The sequence below is a fragment of the Euleptes europaea genome, chromosome 8 (assembly GCF_029931775.1).
Source record: "Euleptes europaea isolate rEulEur1 chromosome 8, rEulEur1.hap1, whole genome shotgun sequence".
Taxonomy (NCBI): Eukaryota; Metazoa; Chordata; class Lepidosauria; order Squamata; family Sphaerodactylidae; genus Euleptes; species Euleptes europaea.
Genome location: NC_079319.1, coordinates 23,039,742 through 23,065,899, shown reverse-complemented (window position 1 = coordinate 23,065,899; position 26,158 = coordinate 23,039,742). Strand labels below are relative to the sequence as shown.

Sequence of the window (26,158 nt, the reverse complement as noted above, 5' to 3'; positions counted from 1 at the left end):
CCTCATAAATAAACTCAGGCCAACACTTTTTCCCTCCGCATATACGGCCGGGCTGAGTGAGTGGGATATTGAAGTGGTTGAAAGGGGGGTGCGTCATACCTCCATACACACAGATTGGGTGGCTGAGTGGGGAATCACAGAAGAATCTCAAAAATGACTACAAAAATCAGCCTTGTCATTTCAAAAATATGTAAAAATTGCACTTTTAGTTCTTTAAAATACTGAACTTAAAACATTCAATTTAAGGTGCTAGTTCTCACCCATAAAGACCAAAATGGCCAGGGACAGTGGATACTGTAGGAAACAATTATTTCTTGTATGAGCCCTACCTACTGAGATAAACTGGGGATGTCCTGGTGAGCAATCAATGAGGCAAGTTTTCTTGGTGCTGACCTTAGCTACCTGGAATTAGCTCACCAGGAGACCAAACATGCATAATTAAGGCACTAGAAGAAGGCAATGTCTTTGTGTTTATATACACTTTAAATATGTGTTTGTTTACACAGCAGAATCACCTTCTACTTCTGTTTTTAAGCTGCTGTATTGAGTGGTTTTATGAATTGTGCACAACCAAATGAGGTAGGGTATTGAGTTAGCCCAGGTTAGTATTTAGATGGGAGACAGCGAAGGAATTGCAGGGTCGAATGCAGAGGATAGCCAACTCTGAACATCTCTTGCCTTCCAAACCCTACAGGTCACCATAAGTCAGCTGCGACTTGACAGCACTTTACACACATATTAGGTAAACAACAACAACACCTGGTGCAACATACTGCCTTAGTTCAGATATCACGTGGGAGAAAGACACCCCTTTTAAAGGAACAGAATCCTTTGGGTTTGACTCCATATATTCCCAGTATATACACATTTGAAACAAGTATTTACACTTCAAATATAAACTCAACACATAATTATCTTTGTCTTCATTATATTAGGAGGCAGGCAATAGCAAACCACCTCTGAACGTCTCTTGCCTTAGAAACCCCACCAGGGGTTACCATATGTCAGATGTGACTTGATGGCAAAAAAATATATTAATGAATAAAAATTCTCAGCAGCAATTTTGTGTGTTCAAAGCTCTTGACAGATAATATCTCACTAGTCCTTACTGTAAATTAGATAACTGTTATTGGCATGAACACAACAATCTGCAAGCCATGTGGAGGAGAACTTCCTGGCTTCGCATTGCTACCATACCCCACAAAGCCCCTTGCAGGTGAGTATACCTCCACAAAGGCACAAAGGGCAAAGCAAGTGTCTGCATCAGGAAGGAGAGACATTGGCAGAAACTGTCACCTCTTCTGAAGAGGTTATTTCAAAATTGCAGATGAAGGACTGAAACTGAAAGCAGACTGCCCATAGCTACTAAGCAAGATCAAAGCAGAGATAAGGTGTGAATAAGTGACTTTCAGATTCACAGCTTAGTCTCTTAGCCATTATGCTATTCCATTAATAGAAAAGACATAGCACTTTGCTCACACAGATCTCTGAAGTTTCTAAAGCCTAGAACTGATTCTATGCTCCTTTTTGAAGAACTCAATTTTCAATCAATAAGCTTACTGGATGATATACTGGATAAACACTATCAATTCCGTACTTTTGTGCTTTAACACATCCCAAAAAGTCGAGTATTTTTATTGGCAGCTTCAAGACAAAAAGAAGAACTGAACTTTCAGCCAAAGTAAACTGGCTGGAGGAAAAGGTGTTATCATGAACCAAACATTTAAAACTGGATATTTCTTAAAAGAGATACATTTATCAAGAACTCAGGAAAGGAACCGCAGGTATACACAACATACAAGAAAGAGCAACTGTGAAGATTTTAAAGAAATACAGAAGGTATTTTAAATACACAAGGAGGCTCTCCTTTATACTCCATATAATTTCTGAGGGCAAGTCTACACATTATATCGGGCATCTGGAAGCTCTCTGAAATAGCTTTACACAAGTCTTCAGAAGGGCATGGTTGGATATAAGCCATTATTTCAAAACTGCAGATGAAGCTGAGAGAAGACTGCCTGCAGCTACTTGTCTATTTCATGCCAGGGAGTAAGGTTAGCCCTTCTTATTCATCTGGAGAGCCTCCATGTACCCCAGATACCAAGCATGTACTATAGTTGTGTGGAGATTTCCTATCTGAATAAGGAGAGGGAACTCCTTGTAAAATCGTGCTAAATGCATTAACAACAAGATTCTGCCAATGTGGAAACCACTGGAAGCAGCATTTACAGATGACAGCATAATGTACAGATGAGAGAGATTCCTTGATTTGTGCATTTGATCCAGTGCAAAACTTCCCTTGGCAGCAGAGCTCTTTGCAAGCAGAACTGCAAAAAACGGACTGTGCTAAATCAAACTTACTGCACTCCCACATTCATTTCCACTTGTGGCAAGATCTTGTGCAACCAATTTCTTGGCCCTACAATAGATAGGGAAGACAGTGTTAAGTGTTCCACAACACCTTGTGCAACCAGAACTGCACTAAGTCAGTTTATGTTTCCACTTATGCATCACCGCAAGATGATAGGACGGAATGAACTGTGTGATCTGCCTGCATCACAATAATTTAGCAGCCTGTTCCCAAATTTACCAACAGTTCACTCAGACCTCCTTCTGTTGGTCTAGCCTCAGTCCCACCTATGAGCTCTCTACCATCTTGTAATGGAACTTCTAAGTTACACGGAAAAGGCTTTGGTCAGTAGGATGACATTATGTAGAAGGCTGTGCTGCAGAAGCAAAGCCAGAAGCATCAGACTTTAACCAGCAGTTTGGAAGAAAGAACACACATGCAAACATCTGGTGAGGAATAAAACTCTCGATGGCCTGGTTTGCCAAGTTACCATGCATGGAGGCTTTAAGATGGGACTTTTAAGATAAAGTGGAGAACAATTTTTTTTTGTTCAGGTTCTGATGTGATATGCTCTGCTTATAAGGTAATTCCCATAAGCATTAAAGAAAATCAGACTCTCACAGATGTAATCTGTAAAAGTAAGAGACTTACCAAAGACTAATTTACCTTGCTTAATGTGCTGGCGAAGTAGTATAATTCTTTTAGCAACACTGCAAGAGCAGATCTGTAACCAGGGTCAATAAAGAGAGCAATCCTAAGCAGGTCTTCTCGGAATCCTACTCAGGTCTATTCAACAGGGATTACGCCTAGAAAATAGTTTTTAGGATTGCACTGAAAGGCTGCTCTTCAGTTCATTTCCGAATTCAGAAACACCAGCAGCTGCACATACCTGTTTTCTATAATCATTAATGCATCAAATTCTTTGATGCAGGGTTGGATCCAGCCAGCTTTTTCACTTGATCTCACAAAATTACCCTCAATAGCCTATTCCACATGGCCGGCACAGTCTTTTGGTGGTCAAAGGAGACCCCCTTCTTTCACCACTGGACTGGCTGGCTGGATCCAACCCATAATCATTTTAATTCATAAAAGACTTTCTTGTAAGAAATATTTTAAAGATAATGGGATTCATATGGAATCATACACGTTCCTGAAGTACACAGGAATTTGGTGATCTTTGTTTCTGGCTGCACTCCCTGCTGATCTATCAACCCTCATGACTGGCTTGTGCAGGGGGAATGGGGGGGGTGGCTACTGTTGGAAGGATGAGCTTAAAATGCCTCAAGTGTACAGAGAAGCAGCCTCATAGTTCTTTGTACCCTGGTCAATGAGGATGGGAAAACTTTTTGGGCTAAATGTTAAAAATCTACATCTTCCCTGGCTAAGGAGGATTGGGTGAACAAGGTAAAGCATCTGCATAAATAATAGGACTTATCAAAGAGCCAGAGATATAGTAAAGATAGTATAATAGTAAAGTAGTATAATTTCTATTTTATCGACAGTTAATTGGTTTAGCTGTATATGTACTATTTAAGTTCTACAGTTATGTGGTTGAGAATGTACAGATTATTAATAACCTGGATCTGTCTGTTTGTTCTTTTTAATGAATGTGTAGTTGTATTGAATAGTGTAATATAAAATGCTACGTGTAAAGAGTTCATCTACATGCAACAATCTGAAGAGTCATGGCACACTGTTATACTGTTTTTTTATATGATTGGGAGATCTTAGCACATCTATAATCAATGCTTTAACTGTCACGGTGAATGATTACATTATGATAGTAATATTCTATAAATCCGGGTGCATTAACACAATCCTGTCATAGTACTTCATAACCCATGAGATGAAATTACAGTCATATCCATTTCAAAGTATTTTGTAACAGTGGTTGAATCTTTTATGGATTTAGATGTGTTGTATTAACAAGCTTTTGTCTAGATATATTGCAGTGCTTCATATTTGTTCTAATATTTTTGTAAATCTAATTTATATTTAAAACTGTTGTATGACAATAAGAGAAAATGGATGATTTGTGCGCAAAAATTTACTACAGGATATTTACTACCCATTTAGAACACTTTGTGTTTCAGTTAATGAAACAGTATATTACTTAAAAAAAAAATCATACTTCTTTGGAAATAAATAAAAAAATTTTACTGTGTCATTTTACCATGGTGGTAGAAAGAAAATGACAGTCCAGTTTCTTTTCTTACATACAAATCTTCCTCCCACTTTCTTCAAAGAATTTTGCTTGTTATGGAGATGCATAATTTTTCTCACAAACTAGACTCCATGCTCAGTCACGCCAGTATTTTATAACTGCATTATCAGCCTTCTCTCTTAACTGATCATACAGTGGTTCTTAGCTACTAGCAGATCTGCAAATACAGTTTCCTACAAATGAAGAACTTCAAATACATGTGAGATTCCTTACTACCTTTTGCGATGAAGGGAGGAGAGATGCAGGAATGCAAATGCCAAAAGTTCACTCCCACTTCTGGGGACTAAATAATAACAAATTCGGCTCACAGGATTGCTTCAATAGTCTTTTTGCTCTCATTAAAAAAACTGGTGGTTGAATTCCAAGTGCCCTTTCCACCTGCTGTAGGCACATTCTCTCGTGGAAAAGGTACAGGGCAGTATTAGCTGATTCCTTTCCCTTATTGCACCTCCCCACTTTAATCCCCATGATGTAACTGGGAGGTCACTGATCCATTAGGGGGCATAATTTGGAGGGGGGTTTCCAAACACTGGGGGCAGGTGGTGGGAGGCAAGGAAGTCACTTTTTTAGTACATAGGACCCAAGCCAAAAGCTAAAATAAAGTACAGGTTTTTACACTGTGGCAAATACGCTTTTTAGGGTTTGTCAGCAGAATACGCATAGCATGGATCTATGCTGTATAGAAAAAAGGAAACAGGGATTGCTGAAGGTCAGAAGCTTTATCTGAAGGCAGAGGAGGAAGAAAAAACCTAAAAGACTCTACCAGTACTCCATTAGTGTCATACCAAATTTCTACTTCTTGGATTAGGGAAAATCTGCGCATTCGTGAGAACAGCAGTTTGAGATGTTGTTTCCTGTTTTATAAAACAAAACTCGTTATGTGGCTATTTTCACTATTCTTTAACAGTAATACGTCTTTAAAATTACCTTTCAAAATTTTTCATTTAGTAAAACTTTGCAATATAAAATATCAACTCAAGCCACCTTCTCTCTTAGTTTAATGTTTGTATGGAAAAAAATAATTAAGCATTTAGAAAGGAATAATCTGTTCACAAGCATGCAGGTATCAAATTTATCTTATATAAATTCTTCCATGTTCCAGTTGCTTCATTCCTTATTATATGCTGCAAAAGGCAGTAATAATTTTTATAGCCAAATATCTCTTCATAAGATACCAGGTGGCTTTCAATATTTACTATTTAAGCCATGCATGAAATTTAAACATTACCAAAAAATGACTTACCAGTTGACAATTCTGAAATATGCACATTTTCTGAATGTTCTGCAAGAGCACTGTTTCCTAAAATTAAACATAATGAATAAACTAATTTCCAAGATAAAAATTTGTAAAAATTCTTCAGATATACTATTACAGAAAAAGAACAAAGACCGAGCTACTTTAATATTCAAATAGTTAAGAGCCAAGACCCCTTCTACTGAAGAAAGAATAAACTGAGAAAAACAAAACAAAAATTCTTACGCTAAGGCACAGAAAGCTTCTTGGTCATACAGTAGGCAAACTAAACATAGAACCTAGAGGCATCAGAGTCTGATTACACTGCTAAAGATTTTAAAAGATTCCAGATGGCTGAGTCCTTTTTAATTGTCTCATTTGCAACTACTTTGTATTTTCCCCACTGCCTACTCCGCTTAACTACTTACAGGAAGCTGACCAGATGATACAACAAAATGGAAAAGACCATAGAAAGACCAGAAGCATGTATTTTCTCCTAAGAATGCGTTTAAGGCAAACACCACCAGCTTAGATGCAGCCTGGTGGCTCTTCACAGGGTAAGTGTAACTTTTTTTTGCCGTCAAGACACATCTGACTTATGGCAACCCCTGGCCGGGTTTTCAAGGCAAGAGATGTTCAGAGTTGGTTTGCCATTGCCTGCCTCTGCAGCACGACCCAGGTATTCCTTGGAGGTCTCCCATCCAAATACCTGCCAGGGTCGATCCTGCTTAGCTTCTGAGATCTGACGGGATCAGGCTAGCCTGGGCTATCCAGGTCAGGGCAACAGCCAAGCTCATAATCCTGTCACACTGCAATTTCCCCAGAATTTTCCCCTAATGAAAACTCTCTCTACTTGTGTTTATTGGAGAAGCAAAACATGCACCACTTGTCATATGGAAGCAGTGGCAAGTCACTCTATGTGGCTGTTGCCTCAACTACTTTTCTTTCTGGAAAACAAATGCTCAAAGGAGTTTACAAGCATCGACTAAAATTACATCATAAATTACAAATTGCAGGACTGTCCATTACACACTTTCCCAACAAACAGCGAAAGCCTAAAATAATCAAAATCTGCCATCAGGGGACCTTACAAACTAGGTACTATTAAAAGTTCTCCTGAATAAATCTATTTTATAGAGATTGTGGAATGCAGGGAGGGAAGGAATTCAATGTACCACAACTGGAAGTGCATGTCAAAGTTCAGAGACAACAACCAAAAAGACCCTGGAATGAGGAGTCACAGATCTTACTCTGTTATGGCAGCTGATCAGATTATTGTAATCGGCATTCAGGAGAGGCATGTGAATTACAGTTGTGTAGGCCTTTAAAGATTAAAACCAACACCTTGATTTGGATCGGGGGGGGGGGGGGGGAACCTTGGCAGCCAAAGTAAAAATTCTAGTATTGTTATGGGCTTTGGCATTTATGAGACAATTAGGCTAATAGAAGCACATGTATTTTGCAGACTTTTACTATTTTAAGTTTAAATGCAATAACAGAATACTTAGTTAAGAATGTTGGGCCTCCTTCAGGTTATCAACTTTCCCAGTCAGCATCACCTCTATGTTATCTGGATCTAGTTTCAGCCTGTTTTCTCTTAGCCACTTTATCAGGATACCCAGGACTGAGACAGCTGCCCCAGGCTGCTTAGTCAACAAAATATGTATCTAGAGATTGGTATCCTCTACATATTAACAACAAATCTCAAAGCACCAGAAGGTCTTGTACAGGGACCTCACATGCATGTTAAATAACACTGGTTAGATATGTAGCTAATGCGGAATTTCAAAACTTTATTCACTTGCAAGTTCCTTGGGGCCGGGACTTGCCTTCTTGTGATCTGTAAAACATCATTCTCATTGACTGTTCTGGGTAAAACATCATTCTCATTGACTGTAATGAAAAAATCACCATTTGATTCAGCTGAATGTAAATAATCAGGGCCTAAACAAATGGGTTCCAGTGGAACAGCCATGTTAAGTTTGTGTCAACAAAAACAAGAACCCTACAATACCTAACAGATATGTATCGCCACATAAGATTTTTCAGGCTCAAGTTCTTTTTTTTTTTAAGCTAATGTTGTAAGGCAGGCCAACTGCTTTCACTAGACTGCTATGTAACTAGAACAAAAGCAAAAGAAGAAAATACCCAGAAATTATTCTCTTTTCAACTCAAGCATGAAGTCCTGGGAGGGGGGAGATTTCAAACAGCAGCCCCCACTTCAGGGTGGTTTAGTGGTTAAGAGGAGTAGTTTGGAGCGGTGGACTCTAAACTGGAGAACCAGGTTTGATTCCCTACTCCTCCACATGAGCGGCAGATGTAAATCTGGTGAAGGGGGTTGGTTTCCCCACTCCTACACATGAAGCCAGCTGGGTGACCTTGGGCTAGTCACAGGTCTCTTAGAGCTCTCTCAGACCCACCTACCTCACAGGGCATCTGTTGTGGGGAGGGGAAGATGATTGTAAGCCGGTTTGATTCTCCCTTAAGTGGTAGAAAAAGTCGGCATATAAAAAAACCCAACTCTTCGTCTCCTCTTCTTCAGTGATTCAGTAAATCTGGATCATAATCCTGTGTATATAATTAGTACATCAAGCCTGAGAATAAACTATTCACAATCTACTCTATTATTTGTGCTCTGAATGATTCTAGTACCACTGAAAGTTGACTTGAAAACTGAAAGAAGAGTTGGTTTTTATATGCCAACTTTCTCTACCACTTAAGAATCAAACCAGCTTACAATCACCTTCCCTTCCCCACAATGGACACCCTGTGAGGTAGGTGGGGCTGAGAGAGTATGACCAGCCCAAGGTCACCCAGCTGGCATCATGTGGAGGAGTGGGGACTCAAAGCCGGTTCTCCAGATCAGACTTCACCACTCCAAACCACCGCTCTTAACCACTACAACACGCTGGCTCCCAGATTTGTTGCATCCTCTCCAGGCCAGGTCTCTGTCTCCCTCCCCCATTTTGGCAGGAAAAGTCTCTTACTTATACCCATCTCATCAAGCACGGCCACCTACCTGCCTTCAGCTTTCCTCTGCCCGGAAACTTCCCCACAAATGCAAAGGAAAGTCAGCAGCCATGGAGCTCTGCTTGCAACTTCAGGCACCACAAGCAAACTTCAGGTCATAATGGTGACCTGGCACCCAGAATCATCAATGCCTGGTATAGATCCTCTATACAAGGATTCCCTTTCCACCAGGAAGACTTGCCCTTCCTTAGTTGTAATGCTGGGCATAGCAGAGCATATGTTTCCTATATTAATATGCTCCAGCAAATCCAGTAAATTTAGGACTGACATTTTTATTCTTCATTTGATCTTCCTCTCCTGTACGGTCCTCTTCCCAATTGAGAACAGAATAGGAATTGTGTCTCCCTTGTGAAAGAACTCATGCCTAGGGAACAGTTTTCATCATCTTCTATGCAACTCACATATGGGAAAAAATCTACCAACATCTCACTGCAGAAAGGTTCCTCTCTGAGTTAGAACACAGGAGCCTGCCCAAAGCAAACACACTCTGAGATGCTGCATTTTCTTTCATATTCCACAGAGCTGTGAGGAATTATTTTCTGTGAGATAAGACTATAGCATTCTGGAAAAGAAAAAAAAAACGATCCAGGGGCTAGTAAATCACTAAGCTGATTGACCATAAAAGTATGCCACCTTTTTGGCGTGTTCCTTCCATCATAGTTTGACAGTCACACGCAGACTAGGAGTGTGAAGCAATTTAAAAAAAAGTATTTTTCAGATCTGGATGTATTGGAGTAAAAAAATATCAGTACTCCCGGTTTCCTGGGTTCAAAATACCAGTATAGTATTTGGATCCAGGGTTGGGTTTTTGTTTGTTTCCAATGGTTTTCAGCTCTATTACTTCCTTTGGGGAATCTTTCCAGGGGTGGATGGGGGTGCTTTTAAAGGTACTGGCATCAAAATTGCAGGGGAGCTGCTGGTTACTGTCTTTCAAATAGCCCCCAAATTCCAAGTCAATTGGATCAAGGGGTCCAATTTTATGGGCCCCTGAACAACATGCTTCCAGCCATTCTCCATTGTTTCCTATGGAGGGAAAAAAACCATGAAAAATGTAAAAGCCAATGCAGCTGGCAGCCTGTCCCCAAGGGCCTCTTGCAGCCTGACTGGAGGTAAAAATGGGAGGTCCAGGAGAGGTGTCCCAATGCCGATGGAAGGAAAGGAGAAGGACAGCTGGCTGATGGGATTTAAGGCAGGCTCGGGAATGCTTGGGGGAACAGTGAGGAAGATTTGGCAGGGAGATTTTTTCAGGACCCATTTTTCAGTATCTGAAAAATCCTAGATATATCTGGGAGACCCGGATATATCTGGGAAAATACCAGTAAGGGAGCATCCATGACAATGGGGAGGTTGGTGCTGGGAACAGGAAAGGAGAGGAGGCAGCAGGCCAAGAGGAAGAAGGGAAGGACGGCTGCCTACCAGGAGATGGAAGGGATTCAGGAGTGAATGACCATGGAGCTGCAGCTGAAGGGCTGTTGGAGACCAGGTGCCCTGCCTACTCGGGAGGAGGAGCAAGTGGCATGGCTGGGCAGCTGTTTGAGAGCAAGGCAGCTTAAAGGCACAGCAACTGAGGTTGACAGTTGAAAGCTAAGAACTGACAGTGGAAAGAGAGCAGGGAACAGACAGTGGTTGGATACAGCTGAGTGAGCAGCAAGCTGTCGGTGGAGGATTATTTTTTGGAGTCAGAGGAAGACACATTGTTTTAGGATCAAGCAGGATCCATAACCAGATATAAAGGGAAATTGCTCTGCTGTAGAGAGGGTTATCCCTAAGAGTTTCATGGGAAATAGCTCTAAGGAAAAGAGTGATCCCAGACCAGTTTAAAGTAGTAATTTGGGAAAGTGTGTATACGTTCCTCATTCCACCAAACTATTGTTTGAAGAAGGTTATGTGTATGACACAAAGCAGTGACTGCCAAGAGAAATCAATCTCAGTATGTGAACCAACTTAGTTACATCTTGAATTACAAAATATCTCTTTTATATAATCATCAGGTCATCCTTGCTTTTCTGTTACAAGCCAAATTCATTTTATGACACTTTGTTAACCTGACCTATACATTCTCCTAAGAGACCAAAAAAACACCTTTTAAAGTTGTACTTCAACAAGCCTCTTATGTGCCAAATATTTCTAACATATACAAAGGAAAATAAAAAGTCATAGTGACAATTTTATAAAGAAAGTTTCTTTGGTGGATTCCCCAACCCTCCAAATTGTGGGACAGAAAACAAAACACGAGATAAGTCATAGGTTTCAGAAGTGATAGTGGTGGTTGGTGAAAGAGAACAAAGTTTTATATTAAAATAAAAGGCTGTCCATTATAAGCACACTTTAACATCTTTCTTTTAGACTTTTTAAATGATATCATTTTGGCTACTGTGCTATACACTGTCAGTAAAAAGAATGTAACTTGATGGATTCTAATGCAGCACAAACAACTGAAACTCAAGGGCTAAATCATATCATATGTTCAATGTTTGCACTTAGCACACACATTTCATACCTGAAATGTACAACTTAGTTTACTGGAATTAATGAATGGCTTTTCAGGGAGATGTTTCACAACTAAGTATTAGTACTATGCTATATTCTTTACAGTTTCTGTTTAAAGAAGTTGTTCACTACATTCTCTACTTACAGGGGCTCTTACATCTGAAGAACTGAGTCATTCTTCCTGTAGGGTCTTATTTTGTACATATTTCTTTTTGTGACACTCTGGAAACACACTGATGGGCAGCTTTATTCAGTCAGAGTGTACAGAGAAAAGGTAATGGAACATGAGTATATTATCTATCATAGGTACACCACAATCCAAAAGTATCCTTGCTGGTTACATATTTATGTATTTATTTCATGTACATCCCACCTTTTCCCCCAGTAGGGACCCAAAGTAACTTGCATCGCTCTCCTCTCATCCATTTTATCCTCACAACAACCCTGTGAGGTAGGTTAGGCTGAGAATGTGTAACTGGCCCAAGGCCACCCAGCTAGCTTCCACGGAGGAGTGGGGGTTTGAACTTGGGTCTCTCTCAGATTCTAAACAAGACTTAAGATTGGTTCTACATTGTGTCCAACTACCAGCGACTGTTCTGGTAACAAAAACACACATTAACATTGTCACAAGCATTTGTACTGGTCTTAGAAAATTTCATATTTAATAATTTGCATCAATAAGGGACAATTCACATATTTCTTTTCCCACAGTCCTAAAACTGCCCTAGGTACACACATGCCAATTTAAAAATACCATGTCAGACAAGCAGTAAGGGTTATGACCTGCAGTAGTTCCCATAACTAGCAAAACAGTCAGACTCATACATTACATTCATGTGAATGCAGGTTGCAGGAAAGATAGGGCGAACTAAACTTTATTCCATCAGTTTCAGGTGGAATTGCCTAATGCTCTCATTAGTGACTCAAGAGCAAAAAACTACACATACTTTTAGAGAGCAAGTGAAAAAAAATGAATCAAAGTTCTTGAAGAAGTAGATATGATATACACTATAGACACAGGATAGGAAATGTGAAATGCACAAATGAGCGCTGAACAGAAACAAGCCATTGCATTTCAAAGAATAATCCAGAACTGGAACTCAGCAGAGGAATTACACTTTAAAGGCATTACTGCCAAAAGAGATCTAGAGATAAAAACAAATCATCTTACATAAGATCGTAGTGGGAAAAATGCAAAGCAATAGTTACTTGCATAAAGATGATTATGTGACAGATGAAAGAGAAGGATACGCTTTACAGCAGATGTGAAATCATATAGAATTCAGCAAATGTTGTTCATAAACCACCAGAAGAGTACCCAAATATGTACGGACAGTGAAAATAACACTTACAAGAGACAAAGGTAAGGAAACAAAGGTTATAGAATCCAAAATGGCGCTATCTCTTCCATAAACAGAGGGTTTTTAAAAATCTGTAAAAATAAACTCCATCTAAACCAGAAAGCAACTGAATGAATCCCAGATTTGTTTCTTGGTCGACTGTTTTCAGAGACAAAAATTCTCTGAATTAGTGGAATAGTAAAAGCCTGCCAAAAGTTGAGCCATGCAGAACATCAGAATTTTGTGGAAATCAAATTTCTGAAATATGGATAAATAGCAGATCTCAAGGTGCTGGGTTATTCTTCAAGGAGGTCCAAGTTTAAACTACATTGCGCCTCCTATCATTAAGAGCTTCTTCAGAACAAGGCAGGACAGCTCAGTAAAAGCATGTCTATTCCTAGCTGCCGGTTTGGTGAGTTCAGCAATAAACAAAAAGCACAGACAATGGTGTTTACTGCATGCAGATATTGTGATGGTGTCAGCATTATTCCATGCAGCTTGTGCCCCCAACCATGATGCTATAATTCTCCTAATGTGTTATGTGAAATTGATGCACTCATCTATTCCAAGATGCTACCAACAGGGAAAGACATAATAAAGGTAGTCTAGTTCTCTGTTCAGTTAATAGCAAATTGCCACATCATGCCACCAATTGTCCCATCTGAATAATATGCCTCCTTGTCCTATAATCTTCTCATACTACTCTGTTAAAACTAGAATATATTTTAAAAGCCAGTTCCTAACATTCTGTGTCAGCCTAACAAGGGAGAAGCTGGTATGCCCTTGGGAGTAAAGGAAACGAGCAGTGTTCTTGGGCAGCCATGGGGCTTTTCTAAGCTCCTGAGAATCAAGTGAACAGGGCTTGCAAGACTTCACAGGGCTAATTAAGAAGTATTTTCTATTTTTATAACTCATCCTTTTCTAAAACAAATTGTTGAACCTGAACTAGAATTCTGGGTAAGACACAATTCGACACATTCGACACATTGTCCTAACTTAAATCTGATTTGGTTTTTTAATAAATTTTTAAACCCAAGTCGGAAGATATTCCTTTCTCCTGTATATTTCAATTGCTGAGAGGCAGCAGAAGGAAAAAGGCTTTGGCCTCACACACGTGACCTTTCCAAGGCACCTGGTCAGTCACTGTGGGAAACTGAATGCTGAACCAGAAAGGTTCTTATGTTTCTAAAATCAGCTTTGTTACATTCTCCAAACACATCAATTGGATTCATCAACTGAAAGCAAATCAATTAGCTGGCTCTCATCTCTCATCTCTCTTGGGGCTTGCTTTATGCCATGAAGACTAGACTTTGATACCTCCTCTTGGCAATATTTACCTAAACCCACTTCTTAAAATTTTCCCTTGGAGATGGCATGCAGGAGTAAGATTTCACAAGATGAATTTCTTGTTCTGCCTGGGATGATGACAAGCATTCCATTGTTTTCTAATTAGACCACTCCGTTATAGTCTCTTGGCTAACATGGCACTTACAAATAAGCCAAAGATAGCATGCCTATACCAACCATCAAAAAGCAACCACAGCAACTAAAAGGAGTGGAGGTATCAATGCAACTAAAATAGGCAAGAATCTATAAAGTTTTCACACTTTGAGCCATATCCAATGCTTGCTTTTCATTGGTAGATGGGTATTTCTGCTAGTGGGAGGGAGAGATTTTCACAGACTCCTACCTCCAACTGCATACCCCGCATTGACCCTAGGGCTGTTTCTGGGACCCTTGCCCTCCAAAGGAAATATTTAGGGAAGCTACAGAAGGGATAGGAAAATTCTACTTACAGAGCGCTGGATACAACCCTTTGAGAACCGTCAGATGATTTCATGGCTTCCATAAAGTAAACTGACAGATTTTATATTGACTGATTATTTTATTAACTTTCCATCCTGCTTTTCAGCAATAAGGTCCTCAAAGTGGCTTACAATACTTTCAAAACACAATGTTAACATCTCCTTCTCCTATATCCCATTCCAGACATATTTGCTACTCCGTCTCAGAACTTATGTCTTTACTGGTTTAGGAATGGCAGCCCCTCTTTTCAAGGCTTTAATGTCATGGAAGCCAACCAGGGAGGTTTGCTCCTTCAACCCTTCTGAAAGTGGGTTTGCGAACCAGAAGAATCCTTAAACCAGGGCTGTTTTAACAGACAAGTTAGAAAGCCACCAATTTTACACTGAAGTTGTACTAGACTAGAGTAAAACTAGACCCCTATGAAAAGTAAAACATGGTACTGTTATGTAATGGTTTAGGGTATCCTAGAATAATCTAGGCTGAGAACAGCAGCCAAGATGTTTTTGGATACTGTACTAGTAAATACAACCTGCAACCTGAAACTGAGATACATTTCTGGCTGCCAGTACAAGTATGCTCTCCACTAATCAGCAGACACTTTTGAACTCAACATTTCACCCCAGGGGTTCTTCCACTTGCTTTGTGCTAGTGTTAGCACTTTTACAAGGCAGACTTCATATCCTAAGTTTCAAAACAGAGATGTTACATGGTCCATTTTGGAATGCTCTTCTCCTTGATGCTCACCCAATGTCTATGGTTACTCTCTTCTGGGCGCCAGGCAAAACATTTCTGCTTAATATTCTACCACCATTTTAATAGCGTATTTTAGTCTGGAAACTGGTAGTAATTTTTAGCTGCTTAATTATCTATGGTTTCATGCTTTGGTTGGCTGTTTTATGCTGGGTTTTCATTACGATTTTTTAATATTTTATGTTTTTATTATGTTTTATTTGTAAGCGGCTTTAGGCAGGTTCCCTGGACAGGTTGTATGAAAAATTCTCTAAAATAAATTTTCAAACTTTTTCTATTGTTCAGGGTATGCTGGAACTAGGTTCAGGTCTCCTATATCTGACAATTAGAGATGGTATATTTTTATAACACTAAGTGAGTCACTGATGCCTGCGTGTAGACCTCAAGCAATATCAACTTAATACAGTGACAAATAATCATCTTTTATAGGTCCATCTACTCAAGCACTATAACAAATACAAGCTTACAACAAAGGCCCTAATTATACTACAGCTCCATACAGAAAGCAAAAAACAAAACAAAACAAAAATCCCAAGAAAGAAAAAAAGTGTGAACTTCTAAAAAGATGTCAGCTTCTATTTTTTGGTTAACCTTAGCTTCCTGTGTGATAGCTTTACAACTGAAATTGTTTCATCAAAGCCTTACAAGAGTATTATCCAACAGAAAGTGCATTTACTTCATTATCCTTACTTAGCACTGTAAAGACAAAGATGACCTGAATTTAATAAACAAAGAAAAATTACCTCATATTTATTGTTTAACTATAGATGAAGTACCTACAGTTGCCTTGGTAACAAATTGTGAATGTAGACTTAATTGTACAGCTGACAGCAAATTGCAAGATGTAGACCCAAAGTTCAGCGCAACAAAGTCTAATGAATTGGAGAACCCAACACAATGCTACAGAACTCTTCCTTTTGCTCAAGAGCTCCCTCTCCTCACAGTGCTGATATTAAAAAGGGTTATTTCAGCACATGCCTCAACAGAGGAGCAATAACTTAGTCATAAGGAAGACAAACATTCATGAGTTTTCTATCAGTCATCAATCTACTAAGCAAAGGCTTAGAACAATTGTATGCATTTTTAACTCAGCAATTAATATCAACCAGTAGATTTGTAATCAGCCAACAACTGAGCAAAACAAGAACCAGTTCTTGAAAGAACTGATTTGGCCCTAGAAGATTTGTACTCTGCCTAGAAAACAGACTTGGTTGATAAAACAAGTAACCTGCCAGCCCATTTCATTTTATAACTTGTCACTGAATTCTAAATGGAGATAACTAGCAGGGACCAAGATTATTAAAACTGCAAAATTGAGTTCTGCTGTGTCGGCCACACAGCACAGTTTATGAAAACTTATTTTGGAAAGGAAAGGTCCCCAGAAACCAGTTCCCAGAAAAGGCTTGCCTTTTAAAGAGATATCTGGTCATTTCATTTAACTAGCCCAGATGGTGAAAGGATAATCTGTTTGAAGAGCAGTGCCTGCAGCAAGCATTGGAAGTCTTCCCCACCCTGTGTCAAAATAAATGTGATGGGTTCATATAAAGGCTTCTTCTTCTATCTGAATGCTGTGGGGGTGGAATAGGCATGTGAATATCAAAATGATGCCATGGAAATTTGAAAAAAGCAAGTATCATAAGAACCATGTGAAGGTAAACTGCTACTGAAAAGGATGGAGTAGTGAAGGGTATTACACTACTATTCTGCATCTGGCCTCAATTTCCTAGGCAAAGTCTGGGATTGATTGAAGTATAGCCCATGGGCACAAACATGATATATTCCATTTTAGCAACACACATTAAAATATAGAAACACATACCTTTAAACTCCTACATTTTTTTTCAAGAACAGCAAATTCGTTTCAGAGAAGACCATTAAAATTTTCCCTATTTCCTTCTTTGAAAAAGGAACATCATATGCTGAAAGTTATAGTTTGTACTTGAATACTCTATCTAAAAATCATCCCTCTTCTCTTAAAATTGTTATCACAGAAGCACAAGAACTGCCACAATGGGTCTCATTGATGGTCCATCTAGTTTAGCATTTTGTCTGTACAGAATATGGGAAAGAAGCCCCAGGACAAAAGAAGATAAAGGTGTGGCTAGACTTGTTTATAACTGTTAATCCCTTAGTCAGCATCTGAAAAAAGCATTCATGCACTTTTAACTACCATGACAAGGTGCTGCTAACCGATCTCCCATTATCTTCTTGATACATCACCTTGGTGTAGTGGTTAAGAGTGGTTTACTCTAGTCCGGAGAACCGGGTTTGATTCTCCTCTCCTTCACATGAATGGCGGACTCTAATCTGGTGAACGGGGTTGATTTCCCCACTCCTACACATGAAGCCAGTTGTGTGACGTTGGGCTAGTCACAATTCTCTTTGAACTCTCCCAGCCTCACCTATCTCACAAGATGTCTGTTGTGGGGAGAGGAAGGGGATTGTAAGCTGGTTTGATTACCCTTAAAAGGTAGAGAAAATCGGCCTATAAAAACCAACACATCTTCTTCAAAAATATGCTTGTGACATTCAAGTCGTTAATGCTGCTTGTGACAGCAATGTACACAGTACTGGACTAGATGGACCAGTGGTCTGATCTAGCAGAGCTCTTATGTTCTTAACGTTTCATGGGTGTTAATCTCCCCCCCTCTTTTAATTGTAAGGAGGAGAAGAGTTGGTTTTTATATGCCGACTTTCTCTACCACTTAAGGAAGACTCAAACCGGCTTACAATCACCTTTCCTTCCTCTCCCCACAACAGACACCCTGTGAGGTAGGTGGGGCTGAGAGAGCTCTAAGAGAGCCGTGACTAGCCCAAGTTCACCCAGCTGGGTTCATGTGTAGGAGTGGGGAACCAAATCCAGTTCACCAGATTAGCCTCCGCCGCTCATGTGGAGGAGTGGGGAATCAAACCCAGTTCTCCAGATCAGAGTCCACCGCTCCAAGCCACTGCTTTTAACCACTACACCACGCTGAGTTTAGGAGGGGGTAAAGGGAGGTTAAACTCCAAATTGCTGCTAAAGGATAGCATTGAGCTCTAAGGATACACAACAAGTCATAGTTCAGTCGTAGTCTCAAATTTCAGTTGCACCCTTTGACAGATCTTTTCAGCTCCACAGAATCAGGACAGATAATTTGCAGTCTAAAAAGATGCTTTCACAGGAAAGGCATGAAGGTAGATAGTTTATGGTGTTGTCGCAAATAGGATATATAGAATTGTTCCCTTCGGTATTCCTTGAGCTGGATGAGTTGAAAATGAACTGTGCTCAGTCAAAACACTTCCCTCCATCTTTCCTCATTTCCCCTGACAACATGAGGGAAATACATACAAACAACCTGTGGCTGGTTTAGAGGGAATTAGGAGAGACAAGTTTTTCTGACCTTGTAATGTTCTTCAGGGGTAGAGAATCTTTAATGCTGGTAGAGACATTTAAGGACCACAGAACGAATGCACACTAACTTCCAATATCTTCAAATTATTTCTATGGATTTGCTAGAAACAATATTTCAATTGCAGAAGCCATCTCTGCTAACAAATTTCGAGTTATAAAATACCAATATTTCCATGGCCAGAATTTAATGAACAGAGTTATAATCATTGTTTGACAGAAGATCCTACCTTCATAGATGAAGGGAAGCTATATCTTTTCAAAAGGACACAGGGCAACTTTTTCTTTATTGAAAACAAAGCAAGTGAAAACACTTAGTACCAATTTTTCATGTCCCTTGCACATATTAAACACTGCTCTTTTCCACATAGGGTTTTTCATGTTCTGGACCGGTAATGCTTCAATTTAGCCCCGGATTTCACTTCAGTTTTCATGTTTTCCCCGTTTTTTTCTGGCTTTTTTGTGACCACTTTTACCCCAATCTTTTTCTGGAAGCCGATTTTGAGTTGGCTTTTTCCTCCTAGTGCCTAATGTTTCTATCAGTTTTCTTTGTCCCACCCACCTCCAGCCCACTTTTCAAAGACTGAACTGTCGTCATCATTAAACCACTCCTTCCCACACACCCCTAAGATGTTATTTCAGTTTTTTTAAAGGCCCTACAATATCAAGCCTTATTAATCTACTATGCATATTCTATAGGAAGAATACGACTGAAGTACAAAAATAAATGATATCCTGATAAAAGCACAATTTTTTCTTAAAGTTTCACAAGCCCATTTAATTGTTAAATTACAGCACTATTACACTCCATCAACACAGATGTAGATTCGTCTGTTAATCGACTGTGGAAAGAAGAGAGGAAGCAAACATCTGGTTATAATAGGCACAGTAAGATACATTTGCACTCTACCTTAAAAGATAGCTAGAGATGTGTCAATCATAACAGCCCAGATTCACATCATCTTCAGTCCACACTACTCCTTAAACATTCATATAGTAGAAAACAGCCACTACGGTATCAAAGCGTTTTTTGGTATTTGGGCAACATGACAGCATTGTTACAGGAAAGACTTGCTACCTGTTTTCTCAGAGATCATTCCCATGCTTCCTCTAAAGTACCTGCAAGTATGCAGGTACTTTACTCTTGCTCAGTACTGACTTGAGACCATAGGAATGTGCCACGCAAACACGTGATGTCCAAAAGTGATTTCTACAGTATTACAGTGTCCTGTTTCACTGCTTCTCTAACAACTCTTTTTGTGAAATTTAAGTCCCTTCGCCTTCTCTCAGATGGTAACTTGACTTTGTGTACTCTACAAATTAGTCCAAATTAAATTAATCTGGCATAAGAGGTAGAAGGCATAAATATGCATATTCTCTGCTCCCTAAAAGGAGAGTAATTGAGCTACCCTTATTAAGCATGCATGGTAATGTTACACTGTCAAAGACATTAACTCAGATGAGATACAGCATCTTCAGGTTGGTATAGATTTCATTTTCACTGACGAAAGTTTTCTTTGATTTGGTTTATACATGTAGAACGTTTTTATACTAAACACCATGCTTGAATTAAAACATTTTAACCTCCCCTGAGGAAAGGGGGTTTCCCAAATTAATCTGCACTAAATTCCTTAACTTATTGATAATAATATTGCCTCAAAGAGAAGAACATCAAAGGGGAAAGGAAGAGAGAGATTGCTGGGTCTAACCTTTGATTTTTAATGGCTGATTATGATAATAAATACTTATTTTGTATCCCGCTTTTCTCTTGCAAAGCAGGACTCAAAGCTGCTTACAAAAACCAAACAATAGTCTAAAATCATAACACAACAATAAAAGCAGGGTAGCAGACAGGGCGTGGGGTTGAGCAGCTGGAAGAACTCAGCCTTTGGTGGGATAGAAGAAGAAGAGGAAGAAGAAGAGTTCGTTTTTGCATGCCGACTTTCTCTTACCACTTAAGGGAGGCTCAAACCGGTTTACAATCCCCTTCCCCTCCCCACAACAGACACCCTGTGAGGTAAATGGGGCTGAGAGAGCTCTTAATAGAACTGTAACTTGCCCAAGGTCACCCAGCTGGCTTCGTGTCTAGGAGTGGGGAAACCCGGTTCACCAGATTAGCCTCCGCTGCTCATGTGGAGGAGTGGGGAATCAAGCCCGGTTCTCCAGATCAGAGTCCACCATTCCAAACCACCGTGCTTGCACCACGCTGGCTCTCCCTGACAAGCAGAAACACAGACAACATCAAGTAGCAGTTTCTTTTCAAGCATGAGCAACCCGGGGAAGCAGCTGAGTAGGTGGAAGAACTCAGCCCTTGCTGGAACGGTATCTTCTGACAACAGCCACAAAAATAAAATAAACAAACACAAACTACTTTGATTTTATGTAAGACAAATGGTTTTTTTTATATAAAGCTCATTATTACACAGCTTATTCAATATAAACCATGAAACAGGTGCAGATGGCATATTTATGTTAGATTTTATTGTTATTTTAGTGTAGCTTTATGCTCGTTAAAACTTGCTACCTTTTGAATTGACAAGCATCTGCCACCACACTGGAAAACTTCTACATACTAAACTTGTTAAACACAACCGTAATCACTTGAATTATGTCTGCTCAATATATTGGACCTGTTATCTTTGTATCTGTTACTTCCAACATAATATAGTGTATGATACATTAATCATACACAATGGGCAAGACATATATAATGCAATACTCTTCCCCTATAAAGTTTTATTTATGGTTCGCAATCCACAGCAGGGAAACACAAGCCATAGCTCATCAAATGAAGCACAATGGCAAACTTAGGTTCACGCTCAAGCAGAAGTCACAAGCTGATCACACCACATGAGTGGAGGACAAACAGCACAACACAAGGTCCACATAGCATTTCACCACAGTTGGGTGCTGTCTGAACCACACCAATAAGAGATGGAAAAATTTGAAAATAAATAAATAGTTCCTACAGTGCAAGCAGAGAAATACCCTTCTAACTCCACGGAAGTCAATGAGCTTAGAAGGGTGTAGCTCTGTGCTTAGCACATTAAGAAGGATATATCCTTCTCTAGTGCTACAATGATGATAGTGTTCCAATGAACACACAATTCAAGATCCAATACTTATAGCCAGGGCTTTTTACATTTCTAGTCACATCTTTTTGGATAAATTTACACGGTACTCTCTTAAATGGGAACCACTTTTACAAGGTCTGCAAATGGGATGGAAAGGTCATATCCTGCCCATATCCCACTAAACTCCCTGAAATGCTAATGCAAGGGTGACTGGGGAGGCATGGTCAAACTGAGAGTCTGCAGTGTGTGTGTGTATGTGTAGGTAGGAGAATCAAAAAACCCTTTCTGTTGGCATAAAATCAGCTTTGTATTTAACACTGTGTGTGACTACAGAGGCTTTCAGTACTGGCATCCAGGACATATAGCCTGTACCTTAATGAAAGCCTGCCTTTCCACCATGCTCCTAGGAAGCTGAGAGCAGCTGCCATCAGCTCAACAACCATCCTAATTAGGGGGAAAAAGGAGATTGCTACAGGAACTGCTTGCCATCTTCCTGTCCACATGGGGGGGGGGATGAATAAGAAGGAGAGGGATGAACTAGGTCAAGTATCTTCTGTCAGAGAAAAAGGCTGAGAAAAGCCCACAAATCAATGTTGCTATTCTTCCTGGGAAGGAAAAGTTGGATCTTCTTCAGGAGCAAGTGGATGGTAGAATCCTTCAGTGTACCAAAAGGCATTCTAGCCACAAGCACCCAAACCTATTTTAAACTGAGGCCAGTACAGACGTAAGGAAACTTCTGGACATCTGGTATCTATACGATGATAATAGAAGAATTACCATGGTCTCTCCTTATTCTGATTTCTCATACTATCTGCTCTGCGCTAGTTAATTGGATAGCTGCCTCAGTGGCCCTTATGAGGGCATATAGCCGGGATATAAATTTTATAAAATAAATTAAAATAAAATAGAAGACAATAAACAAGCGTGGTTGCTATCTACCCATCTACCACATTTTCATCCAATCCTTTCTCAAATGAGCTCAGGGTGATACACAAAGGTCTTCTTTCCTCCCTTTTATTCTCACAACAATCCTTTGAGATAGTTTAGGCTGAGAGAGAAGAACTGGCCCCCATGTCTCTCAGCAAAGCTTCACATCAGAGCAGGGATTTGAATCCAGGTTGCCTCTGCCCTAATCTGACATGCCACATCTCACTGGATTTTCTGAGGCTCTGCTTGGTATTCATCAAGTCGTCTTCTCTATCCCTTCTCAAAGCCCTTGTCATCAAAGCTTCCCTAAGCCACTCTAGCTTTATACTTTTCCTATTTCTATCCTGAAGATTATCTCTTTCTTATCTATGCAGCTCCTTACTTTCAAATACGTACTGATGCGTTCAATAGTCAAACAACTTCCATCTCCATAAAGATAGTTCTAGAGGGTGGCCATGTGGGTCTGCAACAGAACAGCTAGATTTGAGTCCAGTGGCACCTTAGAGACCAACAAGATTGTAAGAGTATAAGCTTTGGAGAGTCAAAGCTCCTTTCATCTGATACCCCGAAACTCTTGTTGGTGTCTAAGGTGCTAGTGGGCTTGAATCTACCCATGGACTCGAATTTACCCATCTTCATATACTTTGCTTTAATTTAATAATTTATTGCAGTCATAGACCAGTAAATATCCTATTGCACAGCAATGCTACAATCCTAAAATCTAAAACCTTACATTAAAAAAATTGGTAACAGGTCAAATAAAATACAGATAAAATACTGTCAGCAGTGTAAAACTTGGAGCAGAATTACTATACTTATTAAATTTCCTTATCCTTTCCATCAGCCGTTTTCTTACTCCGGGCTTTTAACAGTTATCACACCAGCACAAAAATTGGCCACTTGTTTCAAAATCATGGGGTTTTCGTCAATTAATAATTTATCCAGCCATACCTGCTCTGGACTTTCAGCGAATTTAACTATTATAGGATGGACAAACTTAACCCTCAGACCACTATAATATGGGCATCGAAAAAAGACATGCTTCATTGCCTCCACCTCTCCCATGGAACATGGGCAGAGTCTCTCTAGATATGGTTTGTTTTTGGTTTTTTTTTGTATTTGCCATCCAGTAATGCCAAGGGCATAGCCTCACATCTTGCCAGAGTGGAGGCTCTCCTAATTCGGAGGTCTTCAAGTTGTGAGAGAAAAGGGGCTGGGGCCATAATATAATAATAATAATAATAGGGGACCTGAAACCTGGTGCCTTGTTAAGATCGTCTTGTCGCTCTACGTCCTCAATCCTTTGTTTAACTAAGCTTTTTGCTTGTTCGTAGTCTAACTTCAGAAGCTCACTTGAAGAAAGGCCCACTCTCCCTAAATGGTTTCTAACTGCCCGTATCAATTTAGGCTGGAGAGATTCTTGGCTTAACAGCTGAATACTTTGCTTTATTCCTTAGCATCCGTACTACATCTAGCTTGGCACAGACTAAATTTTGATTCTTACAGAGGAAACCGTTCTTGTGGTATATGAGAGCTTTATAAAGTTGCTGAACTGTGACCTCAGGAAGAAAAACTTAGCAACAAACACCGAAAACTACAGTGCAGTTCACTTGTTGCTCATGCAAGGAATAGAAAATCGCTAAGAACCCATGATTTAGACATTCTACAAAGTTATAAATAAAACTTTAAATACTGTTATGGCTGCTTTTTAAATAAATAAAACCCTTGAGGCACTGGCTCATTCTTTTCCAACAGCTTATCAAAGCAAGTTTTGGAAAGTTAGAGATCTCCAGAAGGGCATTTTCTCCCCAATTAATTTACTAGGACCCATTCTGCACCTTTTAGGTAAAGCCTTTTTCTGTGCTTCTTAGATGTTTCACACAGGTAACAGACTTGAAGTTTTTATGGTAACACTTTAAAAGACATATAGCCCTGTATCTCTTATTCACAGAAAATTCCTGTTAAACCCAGCAGGAGGCTTGAATACCTTAAACACATTTGGACACTGTTAGACTCTAGTTATTCCCTACAGCAGGTATTTCCAGAGCACGAACATTTTAAACTCTGTGCAGAGGCGTATTACCTTGAATATAACAAAGCCCTACAGGCTTTCCCCCAAATATTTGTATGTATGGGTACTCTGCTAGCATCCATACATAAAGATGTTAGCCTAAAAAGTGAATATTTTTACTTTCCACGCGAGCTTCAGTTACCTGCACATCCTCACTCAAAATGCTTAAAACATTCTGCTCATATTTTGAAAATCTTTTCATGAGACCTTGCAAAGGGGCATAATCACAAAAAGGAAATGGGGAGATTATTCACAGAAGGGCATACAGAAGCGGAAACTGCAATATCAGCATAGGTACAGTCAACATTTACTATATCCCTCTCCTCCTGCACCCCACGGCATTAAAATACCTTGAATAGCAAGGTGTGCTTACCAGTGTGATCACTGGAAATCTCTAGGTTGGCATAAAAATCTTACTTAAAAAAACAAAGAAATTCAGAAGTAAAAATCAAAGTAGTTAACAGCAACATGGACAGATATCACAAAAACTAAACTCTCAACTTTGGGTGGCATTTTGGTGATACAATGGCAGGCAAACACATGCAGTTGCCAGGAGGAACAGGAAAAGGAGATGGCTGTGGAGGCCAATAGGAGGAGGCAGAGAGCTGGAGCCAAAGCCAATAGCATGGAAAGGGATGGGCTTTCTCCTTCCCCATAAATCCTTGCAGGTTTCCCTTGTGTAATAATTGTGATGGCGGCCAAAAGCAACCTGATGCAATTCTCAGATTACTCACTATGCACAAGAAGCATTAAGAGCTCTGAGGAAGAAAGGCATAAAGAAGAGGCAGGAAAGACTAAGAAAAGCTGTGCATATAACTCTAACCGAACTACACAATAATTATTGTGGTGATAAAATTTTCTATCTATTTGTTAATAGGGCTCCATCATAGAAGCTAAGAAACCAAGCAATAGAAGTCTTCCTTATCACAAAATAAAAACAAAAAACTTCCAGCAATACAAAAAGAATCCAACATCAATTATGATAAAACTGTTAATAAAACCTGACATGACAAATATATGGGACGAACTCATGAAAAAATAAAAAAAATCAACTGCATAATAATAGTTTTGCTAACCCTAACTTGCAGTTTTTTATTTATTTATGTTATTTATAGCTCGCCTTTCTCACAAGTGGACTCAAGGCGGATAACACATAGTTGTCAATCAACAAAATGGGACATTCAATAACTAATGCATTAGGATATTAGAAGTCTGGAAGAAACAAAAGCATAGGGTAACTATTCACACGACCCATTAAGGGGTACAGAAAATACATAATAGGATCGCACTTACAATACGCTATACACAGCAGTACAGACCACAAGTCCCAAACGTTTATCCAAGTAAGTTTGTGAACCAGTTTGTACTGTGCAGCCTTATTATAAGAGCAGAAAAGCCCTCTTGAATAGTTCAGTTTTGCATACTGTATATACTCACGTATAAGCCGAGTTTTTCAGCCCAAAAAAAGGGCTGA

General features: G+C 39.6%; 1 protein-coding gene across 2 annotated transcripts in view; it reads right to left on the bottom strand.

Annotated features, from left to right (window-relative positions):
* Positions 1 to 26,158, bottom strand: part of LRP12 (LDL receptor related protein 12) — a 49,203-nt gene that overhangs the window by 15,307 nt on the left and 7,738 nt on the right. The window contains exon 2 of one of the 2 annotated variants that reach the window (XM_056854385.1): positions 5,818 to 5,874. The exons of the other annotated variant lie outside the window; for it this stretch is intronic. Within the exon in view, the coding sequence (XP_056710363.1) occupies positions 5,818 to 5,874 (57 nt within the window). The remainder of the gene's footprint in view (positions 1 to 5,817; positions 5,875 to 26,158) is intronic. 2 annotated transcript variants of the gene reach the window in all.